Genomic DNA, 25,827 nt, shown 5'->3' on the forward strand with positions numbered 1-25,827 from the left:
AAAATTATGTTGTATTGAAGTTTGCACAAAAAAGACAAGATACTGTATTAGAAATGAATTGCATATTTAATGCGACATGGTGGATCATGGAGTTATTAGTTCCTATGTTTATACCGTACAAACTTTTTGTCCTTTGAAATAAGGAACATGACTTCAGCAGAGCTGGAGTGGCTGTTGAATTCGTTAACATGCTAGTTAACGACAGGTGGTGATTGCGAGCGAGTAGCCCCGCCCCCCACCTGTCAGAAGTTCTTCACTGTTTTTGCCTTTTGGGCCAAAGAGTCTAGGCATACTGTTGTGATTTACCAAAATTTTGATGTTTTTATTTCTCTTACTGAAAGTGAATATTGGCTGTTGCTGTTTGTTATGGATGTGAAGGAAATATGTGCTTGCCAGGGAAAGGGTTGATATTGCAATCGGTTTATGGTTAAACTGGTTATAGATCCACCCTCTCTCTTTTGCCAGTGTAGGTCGTGGCTAAGCTTTCTCTATTATGGTTTTTGATACTGCTCAAGAACACACTGAGGAAATTTTTCATCTTTTTTGTTCCCTCGTTAAGTATGACTTCTACCGCTGCTTTTGGGCAGCCGCTCTTGGATCGGTCCCTGGAGAGTATGGGTCAGGAATGAAGAGTCTTCGGATCTGTTTGCGAGCTTTTCAGGTTTTAGTGGCGTGTGAGGTTCCCCCCATTGATTACTGTATCCTATTGGAAGTTGGAGGCTCTTCTCCGGTTGCCTTGCAGACTGTCGAGAATGAGTTTGACTTAAGGAAGGCTTAGGCCTCCTTAGGTCTTTCAGGTAGGCCCTCGACCTCTGTGACTTAGTTGAGGGTGCTGGTAGCTAAGGCTACCTTATCCCAGTGCCCCCCAGTGCCAGTGCTGATGTGGCTTTGGAGTAACTGTGGACTAGAATAAAACACACTTCTACTTATTAATTATCTACATACAGATATACAATCACATAAATTCAGTTTTACCTAAAATATTTATCTAAGGCCTAAACGTATCTATTTTGATAATAACTATTCCATTACGTATTCACTTATATGGCAGGTGAAAAGATCATATTTTACACAGTCAGAGCAATAAAAATACTACCACTTAATATTTACCTAAACCTGCCAAACTAATTAATATCACTGCGTCATAATCCAATAAATTCTACACTAAATGTTTTAATTAACTACAACAACTATGAAAAAATATAACCAAACATGAGGTATTTTCTCATCTCATAGAAAGTCTTATTCTACTGGTAAATAAGCAACCGTATAAATCTCAAAAAAAGAATACTTCACAATATTGTTTTTCTTTGAAACATTATAATTTAAAGATCCTAATCATATCTGTGCACCTTATTCAGTCGGTCACCTGTGTTTACAATTGTTAATATATAGCTGTAATTAAAATTTGTTCTTAAATACACAGCCCTCTTTATACTCAAGTCTTTAACAAGGTTTTATCAGTTTCACAGTCACTTTCAGTCAAATCCATTTTTCTATTCTTATTGTTGTCTGAACTTTTTATAATTGACAATGGCTTATTAACCCTGGGTAGTTTATGTGATTTCACCAACTAATTCAGGTGTGGTTGGTGTAGTTGGGTCGAGGTCAATCCCGGCTAAAAAAAAAAAAAATTGTCAAAAATCTTTTATTTTTATATTGGTTCATATTTCTTGTCTAAAAAATACTTTCAAGAAAGCTAAAAACATCTGAAAAGTTAAATAACAACCAGTTATATTTTATATTATTAAAATATTTTTAAAGAATAAGTATACAAAAACTCCTATAGGAACATTTATGAAAATATAAATATACATATACTATACAAATAAAAAATTGGGAGAATTTTTCTGAAATGGGCAACAATTTGTGACAGCCAAAAGGGGGTCGGACCAATAAAGGACTTAAAAGAGAAAAAGGGGAAAGTGTTTTTGGATAAAAAAGTTGTCAAAATTTAAAAAATATTTGGGGGTAGTAAATAAATTATGATCTGGGTACAATTTATACAAAATGAAGGCCTGTTATTTCATTGTAGAATGGAAATATGTAAAGATATTGTTTAGGCTGAATAAGTTACGTTAGGCGGGGGTTTTAGAAAGAACCTATCATAGCTAAACATTTTGCAATATTCTGTCTCTATTATATTAGAGATAGTGGTCAAAGAAGAATACTTCACTTGCTGAGGGTTTCCTCACCTAAGCCTAAGTTAAAAGAGAATTGTTTGTTTAAATTTTCAAAATGATTCCGAATGAGCTGGGTTATGAAGTCTATCTTAGTATTCACACTGCAAAGATTATTTTAAAGTCTGTTTTGAGTTCCAGTAAAAACTATTGTTTTAGTGCATGAAGAGAATATTTCTGGAACTATTTTCACATATTTGATCATTCTTCAGAAAGTATTATATAGTTAAAATGGTTGTTGTTTTTAGGTTGGTGTTCCTGAAGAAGTGGCAAAGCTATTGTCATATCCTGAGAAAATAACAGCACACAATATTGGCTTAATGAGACAGTTAGTGAAAAATGGCCCTGATGTTCATCCTGGTGCTTTATTTGTTGAGCCACGCTCTACTCCTGGAACAAAAAAGTCCATGAGATATGTGAACAGGGAAAGAATGGCAGCAGAATTGAAGCAAGGTGATATTGTTGAAAGGTAAGCTTATGTATGTTGTTTAGTTAATTGTTTTGTACCATGCAGTTAATAGGTCATGTGACATCATCAGGAAGAGTATTTTGTGTACAGATTTCCATTCATGTATAGATACTTCTTCTCAGCTTTAACCATTTCTATGTGGGGTTGCCGTTATGAATAAGTCGTCTCCATCGATTTTTGTTCTGTGCTTTTTTTTCTCAGTAATACCTTTCCATAGCAAATTTTCCCTGCCACAATCTCACCATCTCTTTCTTGGTCTTCCTCTCCTCCAACTGTGAATTTCCATCCCCTTCGTATGTCTTCCAATATGATGTTCATTTCTTCGTAACAGTTGTCCATACCATCTAAGCCTTCCCTCCTTTATTTTCCTTGATAATTCAATTACCTTTGTTGATCATCTTAAATACTAATTTTTAATCCTATCCTCCCTTGTTACTTCAGACATCCATCTTAACATTCTCATTTTTGCTATATTTACCTCCTGTGTTTTTCTCATACTAGTTGTTTCGTTATCATATAACAGCTTTTCTTACAACCATCCTATGAAACATTCCCTTCAATCTCAGAGGAATCTTCTTGTCACAGATGCAGACCTCAAGGTGTTCCATCCTGCCTAAATTCAATGTCTGTCCACTTGGTCTATGCTTCCACTAGTCTATACTGTGGACCCCAAGTACTTGAACTTCTATATTATATTCTGTCTTTCTTCCCGATTCATTCTTATGCTATGTCCACCATCCTCAAATGCTGCTCTCCACCTCTCTAACTCCAACTCCTCCCTGCACACAACACGATGTCATCTGCATGTAATATGCACCATGGCACTGCTTCTCTAATATCTTTGGTCATTATATCCATCACAAAGTAGAAGATGAAGGGGTTAAGTGCTGACCCCTGCTGTAATCCAGCTCCTATCTTAAATCTGTTTGTCTCTCAAACGCTGCATCTCAATCTAATATACACTTTCCTGTACATCTCTTGAAAAATCTTATCTCTCAAACATCTCCATATTTCTTGTTTTGGTACTCTGTCATAGGCGTTTTTAAGGTCTGTGAATACCAGATGCAAGTCTTGCCGTTTTTCTCTGAATTTCATGTATATATATACATATACCTTATTGACAGCACTCTACATAGTATTGTATTTAATAATGATGATGATGATTTTAACTACTTGTCATTAAATTCTGGAGACTTGGTTTCAGCGTTCCTGTTTTTCTAAGAAAATGAAGAAATCTATGATTCTGAATTCATGACAGAATAGACCATTGTTTTACACTCAAATATGATGGGTTGAGTTTAAAATGTATTAGAAATCACTGTTTTACATTAAATTTAAACTTTCATACGGCAAACTATCACAAGACCAAGTCTGTTAAATCACACTAAGGCTGTGATATTAGAGAGCCAAGGCTAGTAATCAAACAAAAACATACACTTTGTCAGCCTGTTTCTCAAGAATATCAATTGAGAATGTGTGTCTTAGTAAAATTTTATCATAAAATATTTTTGTGAGTTTTCCTTCTAATATGGAAGGTTGCAATCATGATAAGAATGATAAACTCTCCTTCAGCAGTAAATATATTAAACTGGACTCACCATATTAGAAAGCTAAAAATTTTTGACTGGATCTAAAGAATTTTCTTTATAGGTGTTGTTTATTAATGAAACAAACAAGAAGAGTCTGTTCGTGTTTCTGTGATAGGGCTAGATATCCAAATGTAGCTTATTGCCTTGTCACACACCTTGTAGTAAGTGACTTTTAAGCTAGTAGAGGTTAATTGTGTCATTATATCAATAACCCTTACCTTGTAGTCATTGTGCTGAAAATTATGAAAGCCACTGGCTTCGTAACATTCAGCAAAAAGAAATATCTATCCCTCTCCTATCTTCCCTACCCCTGTGATGCTTAATGGATCTGATATGTGGTAACGTAGGCAGAACATCACCAAAGGCCTGTTGATACCAAGAACTTTATTTAATAAATATTGGCGACACTGTATGAGCCTGCCTATCCAGCTTCGACTTTATGTAATATTTTGAAAATATGGGTAATTAGGCAGTAGATTTTGAAGGAGTTAAAAGGTATATCTATCTGGGTTAAAATGGCAGTATTTACCTTTTTTTTTTTAGAAAAACATATGGCAGAATTGGTCAAGTTGATACTACAAGAGATAGTGATAGAGCCAAATCGATATTGGTAACAATACAGTATATGAGCAGGAACAACAGTTGAATCACTAATAAGGTACAGAAGTTGGAAAATGGTACGTTGTAAGAAGGGGAAGTCCCGCTTGTTTTCTTATCACCAATTGCATATCCACTTTGGTATTTAGGCAAGCGAGTCAAGCTTTAAAATTACACAATTTTATGACAGGTTTTTATAGATGATGTTTAGCTTACTACAATAAGGTTCAGATTGATCTATATCAAAAGAATGAGGCTATATGCAATAATTTTATGGGGTTACATAATGTATACTATGCTCTCCTGCCAGACATACAAGTATGTGCTGATTACAGCTTTATTAATAAACTCATGATTGTAGAAGGTTACCAAGAACAAAAGATTGTAGTCTGATTCTTCCCTCAAGAAGATAAGGGTGTTTTATTTAACATTCATGTCAATGCAAGGATCAGTAGGCTATCATAAGAACCATAGTTAATCTGTTTGGTTGTTAAACTTCTTTTTTGGATGGAATAGTGGGGTGAAGGCTGGTACTTTTAACTCCAAAGTAAAGTGGTGCAATTTTTTAATTGGGAAAAGGCAGAAGTAATATTTTATGATAATCAGATACTCTAATGATTGGGATAATTTCCAAACATATAATACATTCAAGAATAAACTACCAAGGTAAAGGCATTGGAAAGTCTGTAGACTTTTATCAGTGTAATTATATAGTCATACTACATCTGATTGCTTCATGATAGATGTGAAAGAATCTGGTTATGGTTATGTGTTTGGTTTAATCTAGCTTCTCTTATTTTCTGGCTAGATATGAAAGGTTCAGGTTATTTGAAAAATAGGGTTATTTGAAAAATATATGTTTAATTTAAAATAAAGTAAATAATGATACTGTTCTTAGTGTTTAATCTAATGTTAACAGCGTTTCAGCCTCGTCAACTCAAGAAGTCTTTACCAGGATAGATTGAAGCTTATCTCGTAGCAACTCATATTGCTGCTGCCCAGCAGTGGAGTTGCCAGTTAGGCACTTTTTGTCTCTTTCTGGTCTTAGAGAATCGACATAGCTGTAAACCCATATAAATGACTCATGTTTGTATAGCTCGGAAAATACTAATGGTATTAAAGATTTGTATTTTTAGGGATAAGTTAATGGAGTCTGAATACTTTAAAAATCCTTTAACCATTACTAGCATATTACAATCAAGTTTTCATAATATTAAACATATTTTTTTTATTGTAACTATATACTGTACTGCTCTTATTTCCTGTCAGAATGTCCCAAGACTCAGGAATAAGAAACGTGAGGTAAAGAATACAATATCATTTTTGAGTTCAGTGGTCATTTACAGAATGTACCGCAATGTTATTAAGGGTAAAGCTGCGTAGGATAAGGTTTTGCCCACAAGCTCCAAGATCTTTCAATTTAAGAGAAATTTTGATATTAATTCAGTTTTAATGATGGTCTTTTTTAGATGCAAATCTACTTTTGTTAGTTTAAAAGTTTAAAGATCACTCATGAATGGCAGAGACAAGGGACAGGACAATGCCTGAGAGACAAGCCAATACTCTAGAGACTGACCATATATACATATGGTCAACACTTAAGCCCCTTTCCATTAAGCTAGGACCAATGTGGGCCAGGTTGTGGCTGCTGGTGACTCAGACTCTCCTAAACCCCCCATTCCTAATTTACAAGGATGGTGAGGTTGCAGACACTACTAGAAACTATAGAGCTTGAGCAGATCTCAAACTCCCATCCAATAGATTGCCAGGCAGGGACATATCCAATAAGCTACCTCAACCCTTTTTACCTTTTGAGACATAACTCGCAAGGATTTGGATAAGTATTCTAAACTGGTAGGTGTTGTGGAATATGTTAGACTCTATTAGTCTGTAATTTGTTTTGGGGATTCCTCAATACAGTTTCTGCACAATCCTTTCCGATTATTATTATTATTATTATTATTATTATTATTATTATTATTATTATTATTATTATTATTATTATTATTAGCCAGGCTATAATCATGGTTTGGAAAGCAGAATGTTACAAGCCTATGGGCTTCAACAGAGACAGTAGCCCAATGAGGAAAGGAAATAAGGAAATAGCAAATAAACTATGTACTGTATAGGGAATTAATAAAGGATATATAATATTTTAAGGTCAGCAACACTGTTAAAATAGATTAGTTATATATAAATATATAAACTAAACAACAAAACATATCGATCTGCTCAACAGAAAAGCATTTACAAACATTTTTAACTTCTGAAGTTGAACAGTCGGGTCATGGATCCTTCTGTGTGTAGAAATACCATGGAAACTCACGCCTATGCGTTGCAGAAGAAATGTGCCGAGCCTTGTTGTAGTGCAACCTGTTGTTTTACAGTTTCCATCCTTCCTGTTACTTATGGCAATTTCTTCCTGTTTCTATCAAGAGCCACATGTACATTAACTTTTCTCTATTTTAGGCACCTTCTCTTTGACTGCACGTTTCTTTCCTCTAGTATAATGGTAACCTATACTTGCAATTTTAATTGCTCGTATTGCTGCTTTTGTCAAATGTTTTCTCAAGATCCAAAAAATATCTTAAATAACTTATTTTGTAGTGTTCCTTCTGTTATATCCTCATTGTAATAACTGCCTTTGTAATTAATTTTCCTGACATTGAGGGAAACTGACAGCTGTCGATTTTAATTATTTGTATGGTTCTTTAAAATTTGTCATAAAGGAAAAGTTACAGATATTTGATGAGTCATAGACAGTCCATGACAGTAGCCTCATGGTCATCCACACAAACTTTCAGACATCCACCTATTGGTTGAAATAAGTGTTTCAGATCTCAGATTTGCTTATTCACAGACACATTATGCCACAGGAATTTCTCTCTTGCTAGATCAGACAAAACAAACAATGGATCTTGGATGTATGAACTGCCCCAGCTGGAACTAGGCAGTCTCTTCTGTGTAGTGTTTGAAAGTTTGCATGGAAGTACAAAAGGCTAGTGAAAGGTACTTGGGTTTCATTTGGAGAAAATATTTCTGAAGACAATATTTAAATTTTGATTTTGCAGGCACTTGATGGATGGTGATATTGTTTTATATAACAGACAGCCATCTCTTCATAAAATGAGCATCATGTCACACAGAGTGCGTGTTTTACCTTGGCGAACATTCAGATTTAATGAATGTGTGTGTACTCCGTACAATGCAGATTTTGACGGTGATGAAATGAACTTGCACGTTCCTCAGACCGAAGAAGCACGTGCCGAGGCTTTAGTTCTCATGGGGGTATGTTATGTATACTATTTATTATAATTTGAATTATTTGTATAAAGTTTTAGATTCCATTTGTAAATCACGAATGATCTAAAAATAAAAAAAGTTACAACTATATTGCTGCTGCAAAATTTTGATAAAGACTCGTAGACTTCATACTTAGGTTCTAGCATTGTGGCATATTTCAGTACTGCAATGTGTTATATGCACAATCCTTGGATAATACTGTATAGCAATATTCTTTCCATACAGAAAATGAAAGTATAGTAATGTCTGAAGAGGAAACCATATATTCCCCATTAAATGTCTATATGGTAAATAACAAATAATTTCATAACCAAGCATTTTTTTGTTTCTCAGTTTTGCAATATTGTACTAGGCATTATATACAGTGAAGTTCATATATATTTTAGCCAACACTAGTGTATGATATATTTACCATTAGTTCACTGTATTGTAATTAAACTTTTAAATCAGTTGTTTAATTTTCCAGGTAACATCAAATTTAGTAACTCCAAGACATGGAGCTCTTATTATTGGTGCAACACAAGATTTCCTCACTGGTTCATATTTGCTAACTCAAAAAGATCAGTTTTTTGATAAAGAACATACTTGTGCTCTTATCACATCAATCTTGGCAGGAAAAGAGGCCAGCTATAGGATAGATCTCCCCCCTCCAGCAATAATGAAGGTAATGAAAGTGATTTGTTAAATAGGTATGACGTTTAAAGACTTTCAACATTGTGGTTCTTTCTAAGTTTTTCTTTACAGATCATCATTCTCTTAAAGAAGGTATTTATCAGTTGGCTTGGGAATGCATTAATTCTTTGAATGTCTTCATTTCTGGGTCGACTGGACTTGCTAGCAAAAAGTACCATGAGCATAAATACACAAAAATAATAACGGTTCTAAAGGCATAAGGCCAGGGACTTAACCAAGAACCTAAGTGACAGAGTACTAAATGGACAGACAAAGATGAATTCCCCAACAAGTGAACAAACAATGGCCGCCGTGAAGGGCCAGACGGGAAGAATAAAACAGACTATACTGGATATAAAACAAAAGCCTGGTACTATAAAAAGCTGTCAAAACAAACTATGGTACTTAACATTGGAATGTGTGAAGATGGAGCTTCGGACATGACAAAATAAATCCACGATTGATAAAAAAGATCGAGAGCACCACAAAAAAATTCAACACTTAAGAGTCCAAAAAGAAGGATGATGTTCAGATGGCGCTCGCGTCGTGGCGTGGGTGGTGTGGCGCTGGGGGTTGGCTAGGGCCTTTGTATCGCCCCATCCCTTTGACGAAGGAATTAACTAAATGGAAGGCAACCTGTGAATAGTGGATTTCACGCGCCTTTGCTTTATACACGACACCCAAAAGGTGCTCGCACGAGGGTTGTAACCTCAGCATTCCATGCTTTTATCTTTCTCTGGTATAATTGGAAGGTTTTATCAGAAAAGATATATAAGAAGGACTCTTTTCACCGGGCGCCACAGGTCTCTCCCCAGAAATAGATTTTTCCTTCGTCAAAATCCCTTTTTTAATCTGTGATATGGAATGTGCACCAGAACTCAGTCCCTCCCCCTAACTGCCTTCCCCTTGTAGTCTCTAAATGCTAATATTTTCAGATTGCAGCAAGTCAAAATTAAAATAAAGAAAATAACAGGTTAAGTAAAACCTTATCCGTGCTTATTATTCCCCCACCTGTGGATGCGGAATTCCACGAATACTAAGTGTTGCAAACTTTGACATTTTCTTACACTTGTAAATATTCACTTTTGAACTATAATTATACTTTAAATGTAAAGTGTACTACATCAGTGAACGTGCTGCTCTATAATGATAATAGTAAAGTACATTGAAATCTTATACACTAAACTCTTGAAAATAATTTTGGTTGATTTTGGACCGTATGTCAGAGATATCAGTGATCCATGATTCAAGAAGTACAAGTACTCTATAGTTTATATTTCTTTTAATAATATTTGTTCCGACGCGATATACAAACCTCGTAATCATTTAATATAGGAATTCTCTTCAGCTCAGCTGAAACAGCCTAAGAGAAAGAAAAGCAGGCAGTTGTGCTGATTGGTTGGCTGGCGGTATGGCCCCCCCACCGCCAGCCTGCTTTCCCCATTCACTCATTTTCACTCAATGTGGATGGTTGCCTACTCTCCGCTCTCTTTTAATACAGCCTTTTGCCTTCTCTTGTGCTTGTGTACTAGTGATTGGTCTTGTTATGAAGGAGAAAGTTACTCTTTAAAATGCGATGTTGTGCAGGCCGTGGCAGGCGTTACAGTGGGTGGCGTTCGTCACCATTTGTAGACCCGCACACACTCTGCTTGACATGCAGGGGAAAACCTTGCTCTCAAGGTTCTCCTTGCCGTAGTGTGAATCCTGGCCGCCAATTTGGGAAGCCCGGATTCACAGCCTGTCGGGGTTTTCTCGGGTTTCGCCGGCTATTTCGGCGATACCGAGAGACACACGACTGATTGCTGTTACTGATGACGACACATTACCCGGTAAGATGGGGGAATTTTGGGCGTCTCTCGGATTATTAGGTAAGCTTGACTTAAATTTGTTAAGACGCCGCTTAAATATGCCGGACGAGCTTCAACAACGTCATTTGAATGATACAATAGTTGATGAACACATGAATGTAATCGATTTGTAACAGGGTTGCCAGGTTGGCCTTTTTCAGCTAAAGACATTAAATTTGGCCTTTTTTTATTTGAAATTGGTTAGCCTTTAGCAATATCATAAAAGGTTGGCCTTAAAAGCTATACCTTTGGCCTTTTTTAACTTCCTAAAGCTGCAGTTGATCAAAATTGGCCTTTTCTCACTTAGAAAACCTGGCAACCCTGGGTTGTAACTTTATCGACTCCCATGTTCACTGATGCTCCTGTTGTTGTTGACTATGTACCTGATAAAGCATTTGTTCCTGGAAAAATCCAAACTTTTTTCAAGGGTAAAATAATCGCAGGACTCATTGTTAAAACAAGGGAAAGTAAGGTTTTAATCACGGAGATTTCTTTAACGACTGATGGCAAATCCTTTACAGCTTCCCCCGCAAGTCAGTTAAAATTGAATTGTTCCAACACGGAGCACTTACCTCGAACTACTTTCTTAGGAGTATCTGGGATCTCCTCCCAACCGACCAGAATTTTGCGTAGTTTCCCCTACCTCCGTTTTCTATAGCGACCCTGGGTCAGAGAGCGGGCTCGGCTAGGTCTCGGTCACCAGTAAGTTTCTGGTCGCAACGTCATTAACATCTCGCCGCGCTCTCTTCACCCAGTGCAACCCTTTGTGTCTTTGTCATGCGGTCCCCACGTGTTCAGTCCTAACCATATCCACCTCTTTCCTCTGTGTCCCTGTGTTGTTTGGTGCTTTAGTGGTTATTATGGAGCATCCCCATTGTTGCCCCGGACCTATGGCCGGTAAATCTTGTGGTGCCTTTCTCTCCAAGCCAGAGGTCGACCCCCACACCTTGTGTTCTTCGTGCGTGTAGGGGCAGTGTGTGTTCCCCTACAGCCACGTGTCCGGAGTGCGAGTCTTGGAACGAGATCCAGTGGGTTCTCTACGGTACGAAAAAGAAGAAAGCAGCCAAGAGATCGCCTAAGAAGGCTAGCATCTCCTCGCCGTTAGCGTCGCCCGATACTTCATCGGAGAGGGGCTCCCTTCCGCCTTCCCCTACCCAGAGTAGGGAACGAGGTAAGTCCGTTGCGGGGAAGCGGCCCATTGCCCTTCCCCAAGAGTCTGATATGTCTGTTGGTGGGGATGATGTGTCGGTTCAGGCATGTGGGGGGCCTGAGGGAGGGGCGGGAGTGTGTTCGAGAGACGAGGTCCTGGTGCCTGCAGGGCCCGTCTCTGCCGAAGATCCGATGTGGGGGAAGCATGCTGCAGCCTCTTCCCCCGCATCATGGGTATGTGTTTCAGGTGCTTCAGCGACCAGGGGAAATGCCGAGAAAGAAGCAGGATCGTCGAATTCGGATCCCGTCGCCTGGGCGCCACCCAGGACGCCTTTCAGGTCACCCATGAGACTAGAGGAGGAGTTCGACACCTGGTTCGCTCGCAAGAAAGTTCCTCGGTCTCCCTTGGCGCCGTCGTCAACGCTCCCGCCCGTCTTTCTGCAGCCCTCTTCGCCGGTGGACCGGCACGAAGATCCCCCAGCAACTTTAGACGTATCCTTCGACTCAGCAGGTTCTCCTTCCTCCCCGTCATCGCTCTCCTCCTTCTCGTCAGATTCGTTCTCCTCGGAAGACGAAGGTCCGAGGGACTCGAGGAGGAAACGGGAGAGGTCCCGCAGGAAGAGGTCCCGCTCACCTTCACGCCATGCCAGGAAACGATCCAGGACCTCCTGGAAGAAATACAAGAGGAGCCGTTCGTCTAAGGAGAAGTAAGTGCGGGTCACGATCCCCCGGAATGAACTCTTTAAGGCTACCTCTGCTCTAGGCGCCTCCGGTTGGCTCTCTATAGTCTCTTCGTCACCCTCACGGCACGGCTCCTCCAGCACACCCGATCATCGTCAGAAGGCGCTGCACCAGGTCACTTTTGACAAGCTTAAGTCCGCGAAGGCTCCGGCTCCGGCTCCATCCGCCCAGCGGAAAGAGTCGCTCCTTCGGTCTGGCAGCTTAGTCCCAGCGTCTGGTACTTCGACGGCTTTCCTCGGGCAACAAAGCTGGCCAGCTGGTCCAGAGAAGCCCGCAGACCCGCAAAGCTACGCGGGAGGGAGTAGACCCATGACGGCTACTCCCGTCCCAGCGGATCGGCCTGCTCTGCGGGTCGCTGCGCCGATGGCCCGCCATGAGAATAAAGTCCTGCCTTCCCACGCGGCTCCACCCGCCATTGATGGGACTCCCCATGCGGAGGACCTGGTAACGGAAGCCCTGCTAGAAGGAGGAGAGTGCTCGTCAGACGACGTCTCCTCCTACCGAAGAGTCTTAGCCCTCATCAGGCGCCACCATAGGCTGGATGAGCCTAAGCCCTCAGCGGAGCAGGCCTGGCTCTCCGGGCTGAGCAGACTGGTGGATACCCCGGTTCAGCAGAAGCCTTCTCTAGCCCTACCCGTGGCGAGGGACGTGAAGCTGGGTATGGACCATATAGACAGGTTCATAGCCAGCCAAGCGGATGCCCCCAAGAGCCAGAGTGCCTCCAAACTTCTTCTGGGACTTAAAACGCAGAAACGCATTCATGTCCCGGAGGGTCGTCGCAGAGGTTCCCGTACGGTCGAGCCAGCGATCGCAATTTTGAACCAGGGAGCGGCAGAAGACAGAGCATCCTCTGCTCCGGTGTGCTTTTCTCCAGGGGAAACGTCCATCATGGAAGATATGGCCCTAGACCTGGTGTACGTTTCGTCGGGGTTGGATTGGTGGGCCTGCACACTGGTGGGGTTCCAGTCCTCTCATGACCTCTCCGTCCCCAAGAATCAGTCCTTACTAAGGGAACTGATCAGTTTGGGAGGAAAAGCTCTTAAGTTTCTCTCCTACCAATCTCTCTCTCAAGCAGCCAACTGGGTCCTGCGGAAGAGGGACCCAGTACTGAGCAAGTTAGTACGGAGGTTACCCGAACGGGAAGCGAGGGCGTTGAGGAACTCACCAGTTTGGGGCGAGTCGGTGTTCCCCCTTAAGGCGGTCGAGGAGGTGATGGAGAGGGTCGGGAAACTTAAAGAAACGGGAGAGTCCAGACCCCCGCCTGCAAGACGGCCAGCTCACAGGAGACCCTCCTCGGACATTCCTCACCCGTCTCATGTTTCGCCAGTCCAACCGAGGAGGGGGTCCCCGTCGGTGTCTTGGCACCAAGCCCCGCTGCCCTCCCGTAGGGGAAGTTCAGCCCCGCAGTCAAGCTTTAGGCCCTCCTATTCCAACTCCAGGAGATAGCATTCCAGCCGCGCCTCTAGGAGTAGATAGGCGGAGAGGCCCCCTACTCCTGCCGAAGCCTCAGGTAGGTCAAACACTCTTGGCAAGCTTGGGGGGACCACGGAACGGATCCGTGGACCGTAGCAGACTGAAGGACGGGTACAGGTTGCCTTTCCTAGCGGAACCGCCCCCTCTGATCCCGGACCAACAGGTGGAGTGGTTGGCACCCAAGGACCCTTTAAGGAGAGCAGCATTGCCGGAGGAAGTGTTGGCCATGCTCGCCAAAGGGGCGTTGAAACCGGTCAGGAATCCCGGCCCGGGGTTCTACAGCAGACTCTTCCTGGTGGAGAAAGTGACAGGAGGTTGGAGGCCGGTCATAGATCTGTCAGCCCTCAACAAGTTTGTGTCCAAGACCGACTTCAAAATGGACACCCCGAAGTCAGTGTTGGCAGCCTTGAGGGAAGGAGACTTCATGATGTCCTCAGACCTCAAGGACGCCTACTTTCAGATACCTGTCCACCCCTCCAGCAGGAAGTTCCTAAGGGTGAAGTGGGGTACCCAAGCCTTGCAATTCAGAACTCTCTGCTTCGGACTGTCGACAGCTCCTCAGGTCTTCACAAGAGTCTTCGCAACAGTGTCAGCCTGGGCACACGAGCAGGGCATCTGCCTGATTCGTTACCTAGATGTCTGGTTGTTGCTTTCAGCCTCAGAGGGAGCACTGAGGGAGCAAGGCGCGAAGCTTCTGCGGTTCTGCAGTGACTTGGGGATCACTGTCAACCTGGAAAAGTCGCAGCTGACGCCCTCCACCAGGATGACCTATCTGCGGATGGTTCTAGACACCCAGTTGGTGAGGGCCTTCCCCTCCTCGGAGAGGCTAGACAATCTGGATCAGATATTGCAACCATTCCTAACGGACCAGCCCAGGAGAGCCAAGGACTGGCAGAGGTTGGTGGGCCACCCTGGAGGCTCAAACTCAGGGGGAGTTCAATGGAACCTGAAGGAGCTCTGGACCCAGGGGGACTCCCCGCACAGAATAGTCCCGGTATTCCCGGAGACAAAGGAAGTCCTTGAGTGGTGGCACAACAGGACAAACACCCTCAAGGGAATGCCCGTCGCAATCGATCCTCCAGAGATGCTGTTGTTCACGGACGCATCAAAGGAGGGTTGAGGAGCCCACGTTCTCGACGAGTCAGCAAAAGGGAAATGGTCCCTCGCGGAGAAGAGCCGTCACATAAACGTGCTAGAACTGTTGGCCGTGCAAAGAGCATGCTGAGAATTCGTCCATCTACTCCGGGGAAACACCGTGGCTCTGATGTGCGACATCGCCACGGTGGTGGCCTACGTGAAGAAACAAGGAGGACTGATGTCGAAGGAGCTGTGCAGTCTCACGACATAATTCCTGGAGTGGGCTGCGAAAGAACAGGTCGAGATTACAGCCAGGTTCATCCCAGGGAAAAGGAACGTCCTAGCCGATGGCATCAGCAGGATGGGTCAAATAGTAGGGTTGGAGTGGGTCCTTACACCGGGGAGTGGCCCGGACAGTCATCCTGAAGTGGGGTTCGCCAGTGATGGACCTCTTCCCCACGAGACTAAACACACAGCTCCCCGTGTTTTGTTCTCCTGTACAAGATCCAACAGCAGCGTTCAAGGACGCCTTTCAACACCCTAGGGACAACCTCGACGTGTACAGTATGCCTTCCCGCCCTTCGCAATGCTCAGACAAGTTCTCAACAGAGTGAGGCGGGCAAACAACCTATGGATGACTTGGGTAGCACCCTGGTGGCCGGAGAGAGAATGGTTTGCGGACCTAAAGGAACTGGCGCGCCTCCCACCTTGGCCCCTTCCAGACAGGCCAGACCTCCTCCAGCAACCACACTTCCAAAGGTTTCACGAAAACACTCGGTCCCTCCGCCTACACGCGTGGAGGTTATCGAGCGTCTCCTGAAGAGGGAAGGATACTTGTCGAAGACCGCAGCAAGGATGTTCCTTGGTCGCGGTACACCAAGCAAAGTGGGTCACCTTCACTAAATGGTGCACCTAACAGAACATCAGGCCGTTGGAGGCCTCTATTCATGAGATAGCCGACTTCCTGGTCTATCTGAGAGACAACGTGGGTACGTCTATTCCAGCCATCAAGGGAGTTCGAGCGCCATTGGCACAGGTCTTCCTCCTGAAAGGCATTGATCTAGGAGCTTCCAGGCAAATCTCGATGCTCATCAGAAGCTTCGAACGGTTGTGTTCCCCGGGCCTCTAGGGTGCCCCAGGGGGATGTGGCTAGAGTTCTGAAAGTCCTGTCAGAGCCGCCCTTCGAACCCCTCAAAGACATTCTGGACAAAGGGGCTCACCCTCAAGACAGTCTTCCTGTTAGCCCTTGCGTCGGCGAAGAGAGTAAGTGAGCTCCATGGGTTGCCATACGAGGTCTCGCACTCGAAAGGGTGGCGAGAAGCAACTTAGATTCTTACCCAGTTTTGTAGCCAAGACTCAGAACCCAGCTTACTGGGACCCTAGGTTCGAGGGGTTCTCAGTGCCAGCGATCCCGCGTTCGGACAACCCAAGGGACTTGTTACTGTGCCCAGTCAGAGCAGTGCGGAAGTACCTGGAGAGGACATCCAGGCTTCGTCCTGGGATCAAGAGTCTGTTCGTCTCTTCGGGGCTAGTGAAGAAGCCAGTCTCCAAGAATACGGTCTCTTTCTGGTTACGGCAGGTAATTATGAGAGCTTACAACAGCTCAGGAGTCTCCCTTCCGGAAAAGCCTAGACCCCATGATATTAGGGACCTGAGTACTTCGTTGGCCTTCGAGAGGAACATGGCAGTGGGCCAGATCCTGAAGGCAGGCACTTGGTCCAGACAGTCCACCTTTACGGCTCACTACCTAAAGGACTGTTTTAGGAAATCTTTGGATGGTTTTTTGAGTGGTCCCGTCATTTCTGTGCTCCAGAAGATTTAAAGGCGTAGCCCCGGGGAAGCCGTGGGAGGTAAGTCCAAGAGACACAGGTTCCTTCCTTAGCTTTCCCCCTTATCACCCTTCTATTACCCTTGATCCCTTCTCCTACCATGGGGAACATGTTCAGTTGGATGTATTCGTCTCCGAAGACTCTTACAGAGGTGAGTTACTTAGACACTATGATAGTTTTTGCGTAGTTTTCCCTAGTTCTTGTTTCCATTTTGGGGTCAGTAGAACCTAGCCTCCTATCTAGGTTCATTTTCCCTTCTCCAGACGGTCTCTCGGTCCGGAAGGCCACTCCCACCCCCTAAAGTATAAGTCTCCTAAGAAAGTAGTTTGAGGTAAGTACTCCGTGTTGGAACAAATCACAAATTTTAATTAATTTGTATTTTTCGTAAGAGTACTTACCTCGAACTACTTTCGGGTTATGGCCCACCCATCCTGCCCCGAGTGCCTTACAGGACTTTTGATACCTTATCTATCATAAACTTACTGGTGACCGAGACCTAGCCGAGCCCACTCTCTGACCCAGGGTCGCCTCGTGGCGCGTATTTTTCCGCCCAGAGGTTCCCGCTATAGAAAACGGAGGTAGGGAAAACTACGCAAAATTCTGGTCATTTGGGAGGAGATCCCAGATACTCCTAAGAAAGTAGTTCGAGGTAAGTACTGTTATGAAAAATACAAATTACTTAAAATTTGTGATATCTGCCAAATATTCTGCTGATAAGCTGTTAAAATCAAAATCTGCCAAATCTCCTGCTGATAAGCAGTTAAAATTAAAATCTCCTAAACTCCTGCTGATACAATACGTTTTTCAGGTTCACCATGTTCACCGACCACGGCTCTTCCTACAGACATGGCTCAGGTTGTTCATCCTCGTCCAGTGTCATCTGCTGTTGCCTCGACCAACGTTCCAGCACCTTGGAGGGGCCACAAGAAGAGGAAGCCTGGGCGGTATTCCTCTTCTAGTTCCTCCTCCTCTCTCCTCCTCCTCTTCGTCTTCATCTTCTGACTCTGACTCTTCTCCCCCAGGGGAAAGAGGAAAGTGAAGAGGGCCAGTCTCAGTCAAAGGGACAGGACGCCCCGAGACACCTTTTCTCCTCCGGAGAATGAGGGCAATGTGCGAGATTCCCGTGTTCCCCGCACTAGTGGGATTGTTCACGGCGAGTCTCATGCAAGGCCTCCGTGTACGACAACCGCGCTCGAGGGCGAAGGTATCGTCTCCCAGAGCATGGTGACGGGGTCCTCAGGCCCCTGATCTACTGCTCAGACTCGAATTGAACCACTCTTGAGTGGGGAAAGGAGAGTCCTGGCTTCGGCACGAAAAATCTCAGCTGTAGTCTCTTGTGAAGAATCCGCGGTACGCACGACTACCTCCACAGGGGTAGCCACACGGACCAACTCAGCGACTTGTGTGTCGCGTGAGCAGGGAGTAGGCCCAGACAGTCACGCACTCGACCCGCGCGACTCCTGCCTGGCACGGAGCCACCTCGCGGCTCAGCTCGCAGCTCAGCCCGCGGCATGGGGGCTGGTCGTGCACGATTAGGCTAGCTCTCGCACTTATCACCCGCAAGAGATGCAGCCAACCCCCATTTTTTCTGGCCATGTAACAGGTGAGGCCGCGTGCACCACTCACGTGACTAACCCGTCTACACCTCCTGGTGTGAGTGCTGCAGTTCCCAGCGACCCCGCTCGCGCTCAAGCTCCTTCAGGAGTTTCGTGGGGCTCGCAGCGACCAGTCACGCACTCGGTCACAGTGGGAACCTCGATGCATAACGTTGGGGATGAACCCTGCCAGGGTCCTTCCTTGACTCCTGAATACACGCCTGGTTCGGTCCTAGGACCAGAGCAAGGGTATTCATGTGGGATGTCATCACTCGTGCAGCATGTCGCTTCCCCTACACCTATGGATGTAGTGGGACCCAAGGGATCAGCCACTTCCACGGCCTTCACCGGCCGTGGAGATGGAAGATCTCAAGGTGGAGTTGCAGTTCCTAGAGGTCATTAACCCCATGCGCGAGATTAATGGCCTCAGGGCTCCTCCTGCGGTAGTGTCTGAGATAAGTATTCAGCCTTGGAGATCCTATGGGGAGCTCCCGAAGGCAGTTATCGCCCCTCACACTACCCTGGTTGAGACAGGCTGCTCGAGCACTGGACCGAGTGATTGAGTGAGTGACCAGATCGCAGAACCTGGTGACTCGCTTAGGCCGAGGTTCGAACAAGCTTCTCCCTCAACCACTCCAGAGACAGAAGAGGCACTATGTCACAGAGTCCTCTGTGTCTTGTCCTCTCCTTCTCGACCCTGCAGTCGGAGCGCTTGCTGGGGGTTCCTCGGTCGAGAGCTTGAAATCCCAGGGGTGGCCTTCTCGGCCTCTGAGATTTCAACTATGGAGACCATCTCCGTAGCTGCTCTCAAGGCTGCTTCGTGGCACGACCACTGGTGTGGTACAGCCAGTGTTCGCGTAGGACACCAAACTCGCTAACCCCGAATACATGGAGCAGTACAGGAACCTGGCTTTGTCTGGTGGGAAAGCTGTTGCTTTTCTCTTGGACCAGCTTGCTACCCAGTATGCCAATCTGATCCTCAAAAAACGTGAGGCAGTATCCACTCGTTTGTCGAGATAGATTGGTTCAGGAGAGGCCCTGGCACTCAGGAACTTTCCTATTAGAGCTGCAACTTCTCTCTTTCCACCAGAGGAAGTTCGGGCCGCTCGGGATAAATGGCGCCTCGACTTGAAGGACTCCATTATCCACCAGGCGCAAGCTGTGAGTTTCAAGGGACCTGGTCCCACGAAACCGTCCGCAGCCAGGCGGAGTCAGACCAAGCCCACGGGAAGTAGCAACCACTGGTCGTGCTCTTGTGCAGCCGAGACCTGCTGCCAAACAGACCTTTCAACCTCCCTCGGGGGCTCCGCCACGTCGGGGAAAGAACAGGAGCAAACAAGGAAAAGGGAAACGCTTAGATTGGCTTTCCACTTCCCATGCTGCGGAGGGTAGGAGCATGCCTATCGGGCCATTGGGCATTGTGGCAGCACCTCAGGGCCGAGGAATGGGTAGTGTCGACCCTTCGCGAAGGGTACAAGCTCCCATTCGTGCTTCATCGGCTCCCTTATCCTCCTCCAATAGCGTTCCACACATACGCTCCAACATCCCTGAAGGCTCTGGCCTTGGAGGTGGAGGTCCAGGAAATGTTGGAGAAGGATGCGCTAGAAGTCGTACACGATCAGTCACCAGGAGGTTGGAGACCAATCATCAACCTTTTGCCATTGAACAAGTTTGTTCAGCAAACTGCGTTCAAGATGCTAACAGTTCGCATTGTGCTGTTAGCCATCAGGCAGTACGACTTTATGCTTTCAATAGACTTGAAGGACGTGTACTTTCAAGTACTGTACCAGTTCATCGGTCGTCTAGAAAGTACCTCCGATTCACCTTCCTGGGCACGGTGTACCAGTTCAAAGTACTGTGCTTCGGACTGTGCACAGCTCCCCAAGTGTTCACGCGAGTGTTCATGACGGTAGCAGCTTAGGCCCACTCGAGGGGCATCTGCATACTGATATACCTCGATGACTGGCTGATTCTCGCTCCCTCGCAGGAGCAGTTGATTCGGGATCGAGACTCGCTTCTGGCAGTCTGGCGCGATCTGGGGATCGTGGTGAATTGCGAGAAGTCAAATCTCATTCCCAACCAGAAGGTGAAGTATCTGGGAATGCTGATCGACTCGGCATTCCAGCCCCCCAGTGGCAAGCTCTTCTAGGTCACCTCTTCTCACTGGAGAAGCTCGTTCCTTTCGAGCGGATCCATCTCCGCTGCCTTCAGTGGTGTCTGAAGGAGCAGTGGTCGACAGCCACCGATCCTCCCTCTCGTCCTGTCCTCATGGAACGTGAGGTAAGGGAGGATCTCCTTTGGTGGCTAAACGAGGAGAACCTCATGAGAGGGTTTTCTCTTAAACCCTCCTCCACCTCAGTTCCGTCTGTTCACAGACGCGTCCACGGAAGGTTGGGGTGCACACCTGGACGACTTGGTCGTGTCAGGTGTGTGGTCGGAAGAGAAGAAACACCTGCACATCAACGTGCTGGAAATGATGGCAGTCTCGAGAGCACTCTTTCATTTCCAGGCCCATTGGAGAGAGCACTCGGTAGTGCTGATGAGCGACAACACGTCCGTGGTCGCTCACGTCAACAAGCAAGGGCCACGCTCTTACGTCCCTTGCAGCAGTTGACGAGGCAGGTGTTTCTGTGGGCAGAGAGTCAACATGTAACCTTTTCAGCCAGGTATATTCCAGGCAAGAGAAGTGTTCGGGCGGACCCCCTAAGTCGCAGAAACCAGGTAATAGGGGCAGAATGGTCTCTTCACCCTTGGGTCGCGAGTAGAGTACCCGACATCTGGCTAGAACCATGCATCGACTTTTGCAACACGGCACAACACCAAGCTTGCTGTGTTTTGCTCTCCAGTACCAGATCCTGTGGCTGCGTTTGAGGACGTACTGCAACATCCTTGGGATCTACTGGATTGCTACACATTTCCCCCCCTTTTTGCTTGCTTCACGCAGTCCTGTACCAGGTCCTAGTAGCTCTAGGACTTAGGATGACTCTCATTGCTCCACTATGGCCACACATGGAGTGGTTTCCCGATCTGTTGTCGCTTCTGGTCGAGGCACCGCGAGAGCTACCACACTGGCCCAATCTCCGTCGGCAACCCTTGTCGAACAGGTACCACCAAGCAGGGCAGTCGCTCAGACTTCACGCGTGGAGACTATCCAGCATCTCCTCAGAACGCGAGGCTTTTCGCGACCCGCTGCGAGAGACGTCAGGGTACCTTAGAAGATCCTCCTCCTCAGTCTACCAGGGGAAGTGGTTGGTCTTCTGTGATTGGTGCAGTGGAAGGGGTATCTCTCTAGTCGGAGCGACTCAGATCGCAGACTTCCTAGTCTTTCTTCGCAGAGATAAGCTCCTTTCGGTTTCTGCCATTGCCTTGCAATGGTGTTCCGTCTGAAGGGCATAGATATCTCCAACGCCCTGGGGATTTCTATACTCATTAAGAGCTTCAAACGGTCACATCCCCCGAGGGAACTTAGAGTTCCCTAGTGGGATGTCACCTTAATTCTTGGGTCCCTTTCTCGTGTTCCGTATGAACCCTTGAGCCGTGCCTCAAACAGGCACTTGACCTTAAGACTGTTTTTTCTGCTAGCCTTAGCATCGGCGAATAAAGTCGGGGAGTTACACGGCATCTCCTGTAATGTCACTCACGCAGAGGGTTGGAAGGCGATCTCCTTGAGTTTTGTGCCAGAGTTTGTGGCCAAGACTCAGAACCCAGCGATCCACGATCCCAGGTTCGAGGCCTTCACTATTCCTTCCTTACCGGATGTGGCGGTTCAGATGAGAGGCTTCTCTGTCCCGTCAGGTGTCTCCGGCGCTATCTGAAGCAAACTCGGCATCTCAGACCTGAATGTCAACGACTTCGTTAGCACCGGCAGAACCAAGAGGGAGGTGTCGAGGAACACGATATCCTTCTGGATCCGTGAGACCATCCGCAAGGCGTATGAGACTTCCTCAAGAGTCCAAGCACCAGCAAGGGTTAAAGCTCACGAGATCAGGGGCATTGCCCCCACACTCGCTTTCAAGAGAAATCTTGCAGTGGGCCAAGTGCTGAAGGCTGGCGTTTGGAAATGCCAGACCACCTTTACGGCCTTTTACTTGAGGCAGTTTACGCACAGGTCCTTGGACATCTTTGTTCTTGGCCCTGTGGTAGCAGCTCAAGCTATTGTCTGACCTTTCCAGTTCCTTTGGGAAAGGGAAGTCTCTTGTCTTGATTTTATGGTATGTCTGGCAGTGTGAAAGCAGTCTGCAGGTGATCCACCTTTCTCTCTGTCTCCTCCCTTGGAGTTCTATACACCAAGACAAGTCTACCCAGGTAAGATTGCTAGAGTTTGTTTACAAGTATTCTCCCCCGTCTTCTGCTAGGCAGGGAAGACGGTGGATGTATAAACCCTTTGCATTTTGGTTTTGGAGTTTCATCCAGTCACTGTCACCCTAGGGTCGAGTGTCTCTTACGTTCACGCTCTCTGGTCGCGCAATGCTCTTACACATCACGCGGCGGCTCCCATTCTCTCAGACCCCACCATCATCATGTTGGATCAAGAGACAGGGGGTGGGTGGATTTAGTCCTCTACTCTCATTCGAGACCAGGTCTTCATCAGGGCAGTTAGCTGTCCACAAGCAGCAAAGGCAGACCTCCCACCAACCAGTGAGTCTTCCTATATTAAATGATCACGAGGTTTGTATATCACGTCGGAACAAATGACAATTTGTCCTAAATTGTATTTTTCCTAGCTATAAAAACCCGTAATCATTTAATATAAATGCCCGCCTCTACCACCCCTCTCATGTTCCACATTGAGCCTAAAGCGTTTGAATGGGGAAAGCGGGCTGGTGGTGGTGTGGGGGGGGGGGGGGGGGGGGGGGAGCTAAGCTCCGCCCCATACCGCCAGTCAACCAATCGGCACAACTGACTGCTTTTCTTTCTCTTCGGCTGTTTCAGCTGAGCTGAAGCGAATTCCTATATTAAATGATTACGGGCCTGTATAGCTAGGAAAAATACAATTTAGGACAGATTGTCATGTTACTGTCCTGTATGATAATGATAGTAAAATAGTACAGTATTGAGTTAAAAGAACAATCATTCTCAATAACTTCCATCACCAACACCTACTAACTGTTTGGCACTTATGTCATATAATACTCATCTATATAGACATTACCAAGGAAATTTATCAAAAGAGACTTAAAAACTGAATTCAGTTCTCTATACGATTATATAATATTTAATAGCAAAATGTATGACAAAAATTATTTAAATTTTATTGCATGATCAGTACTATATGGAGAAGAGCTCTCTCTCTCTCTCTCTCTCTCTCTCTCTCTCTCTCTCTCTCTCTCTCTCTCTCTCTCTCTCTCTCTCTCTCTCTCTCTCTCTCTCTCTCAGGTTCAGCATGCTAACATGTTATATTTTTAAAGAGCCTTCTTTTAGAAATAAGCGCATTCTTTTGTTAGCAAATAAGAAAGTTATTTAGAAATTTTTTCAACAAACGACAATATCTTATTTGTAGTTTACTTGCTGCAGGGTTGACTACAGGTGTTCAGTGAATTTTAGGTTCATTTGAAGCATGAAGGAAGTTGAGTAAAAGATTTGAAAAGAAATTATATAAAGTTTTATTCAGTAAATTTTTATGTACAAAATCTGCATTAAATAAAGTTAATACTGATGGAATATAGTGGGAATACTGAATAAGGGATTTTGACGAAGGAAAAATCTATTTCTGGGAAGAGGCCTGTGACGCCCGGTGAAAAAGGTCCTTCCTTATACCTTTCCTAATATAAATCTTCCAAATATACTAGAGAAAGATAAAAGCATGGAATGCAGAGGTTACAACCCTCGCGCGAACACCTTGTAGGTGTCGTGTATTAAACAAAGGCGTGTGTAAACCACTATTCACAGGTTGTCTTCCATTTAGATAATCCCTTCATCAATGGGGAGGGCCGTGACAGGCCCTAGATAACATGGTTGAACTCCCCAACGACACCTACCACGCGCGCCCTCTAGGACATCCTTCTGCAAGAACATATGGCTTGGCAAGGAAAAAGAGGGGTGGGGACCGTATCAAATAACCGGGAAGGGTTTCACCGGGCGTCACAGGCCTCTTCCCAGAAATAGATTTTTCCTTCGTCAAAATCCCTTTTCTGGGGGGCCTGTGACGGCCGGTGAGAATGTACCAGAGAATGCCTTCCAAGCCCAATAAATTAATAACATAATAAGGAGAAAACAAACACCATGTAAGGCAATAATATAATACTGTAAGTAAACATAAATCATAAACTAGCCATAGGCATAGGGGATGTAATGCTAAAATAATATGAGGACTAGGGATCACCTGAGTGTCCCGTCGTGAAAGGAATCAACCTTACATGTCTAAGCATATCTAAACTTTACAGGAATGATAATTACAATAACAGTTAAATCATAACAATTAAACATGGCAAAATAACTTAGGGCTAACGAACCACCCAGGAGAGTGGCGACGTGGTGTGAGAGGTGGTCAGGAGGGAGGAGAGAAGAGATGGAATAAAGAAATAATCAGAGATTAATGGGGGGAGATAAGACTCCCCGCTGCAACCGTAGGGTATTTAAGGGCCTGTAAGTTCTTTAGATAGTGGCGTTTGAAAACCATAGACTTCCAACCCGTGTATTTTTTAAGGTCATCAAAGTCCATGTTCTGGAAGTAATTGATAGAGGTAGCTATTGACCGTATATCATGAGCATGGGGAAATGATTCCGGGTTAGCATGTTTAATGAAGTAGAGGATTTGTTGTCTGATACCTTGAATGGTCAAAGTACCACCTTGTTCCCTGATAAATAAGGGGCCAGACGAGCGGGTGGCAGATCTAGCTAAAAAGGTCCTGAGAGTAGTGACTGGACACAGCGAAGGATCCTGGGGAAGAGAGATGATCTTCCAAGGGGACCACCTATTTTGCGGGTCCTCATTTTTTGCTAGGAAAGCTCTGTCTGGGGTAAGCAGTACTTCGCCTGTAGGGAGGAAATCTATGTTTTCCGGGTTACGTGAGAGCGCTGCTAGTTCTGAGATTCTAGCACCTGAGGCCATAGCTGATAGAAATAACGTCTTCCTAAGCAGAGTGATATAAGAGCATGACTCGTTGTCAGTGTCCGACGCGAGTTTGAGGACATTGTTCAGAGACCAAGAGACTTTTTGTGGCCGATCCAACGGCCGAAGCCTAGCACATGCTTTTGGAATAGATGAGAAATAGGAATCAGCTAGATTAATGTTAAACCCAACCAGGAATATCTTCTTCAGAGCTGACTTGATGGTAGTTATAGTGCTAGCTGCCAAGCCCTTGTC

General features: G+C 45.1%; 1 protein-coding gene across 4 annotated transcripts in view; it reads left to right on the plus strand.

Moving 5' to 3' along the window:
* Positions 1–25,827, plus strand: part of Polr3A (RNA polymerase III subunit A) — a 342,849-nt gene that overhangs the window by 217,411 nt on the left and 99,611 nt on the right. For all 4 annotated transcript variants that reach the window (XM_068379133.1, XM_068379131.1, XM_068379132.1 and 1 more), the window contains exons 9-11: positions 2,429–2,649; positions 7,907–8,123; positions 8,605–8,802. In XM_068379133.1, the coding sequence (XP_068235234.1) occupies positions 2,429–2,649; positions 7,907–8,123; positions 8,605–8,802 (636 nt within the window). The remainder of the gene's footprint in view (positions 1–2,428; positions 2,650–7,906; positions 8,124–8,604; positions 8,803–25,827) is intronic.

This window comes from Palaemon carinicauda, chromosome 8, assembly GCF_036898095.1.
Source record: "Palaemon carinicauda isolate YSFRI2023 chromosome 8, ASM3689809v2, whole genome shotgun sequence".
In the NCBI taxonomy this organism is placed as follows: domain Eukaryota; kingdom Metazoa; phylum Arthropoda; class Malacostraca; order Decapoda; family Palaemonidae; genus Palaemon; species Palaemon carinicauda.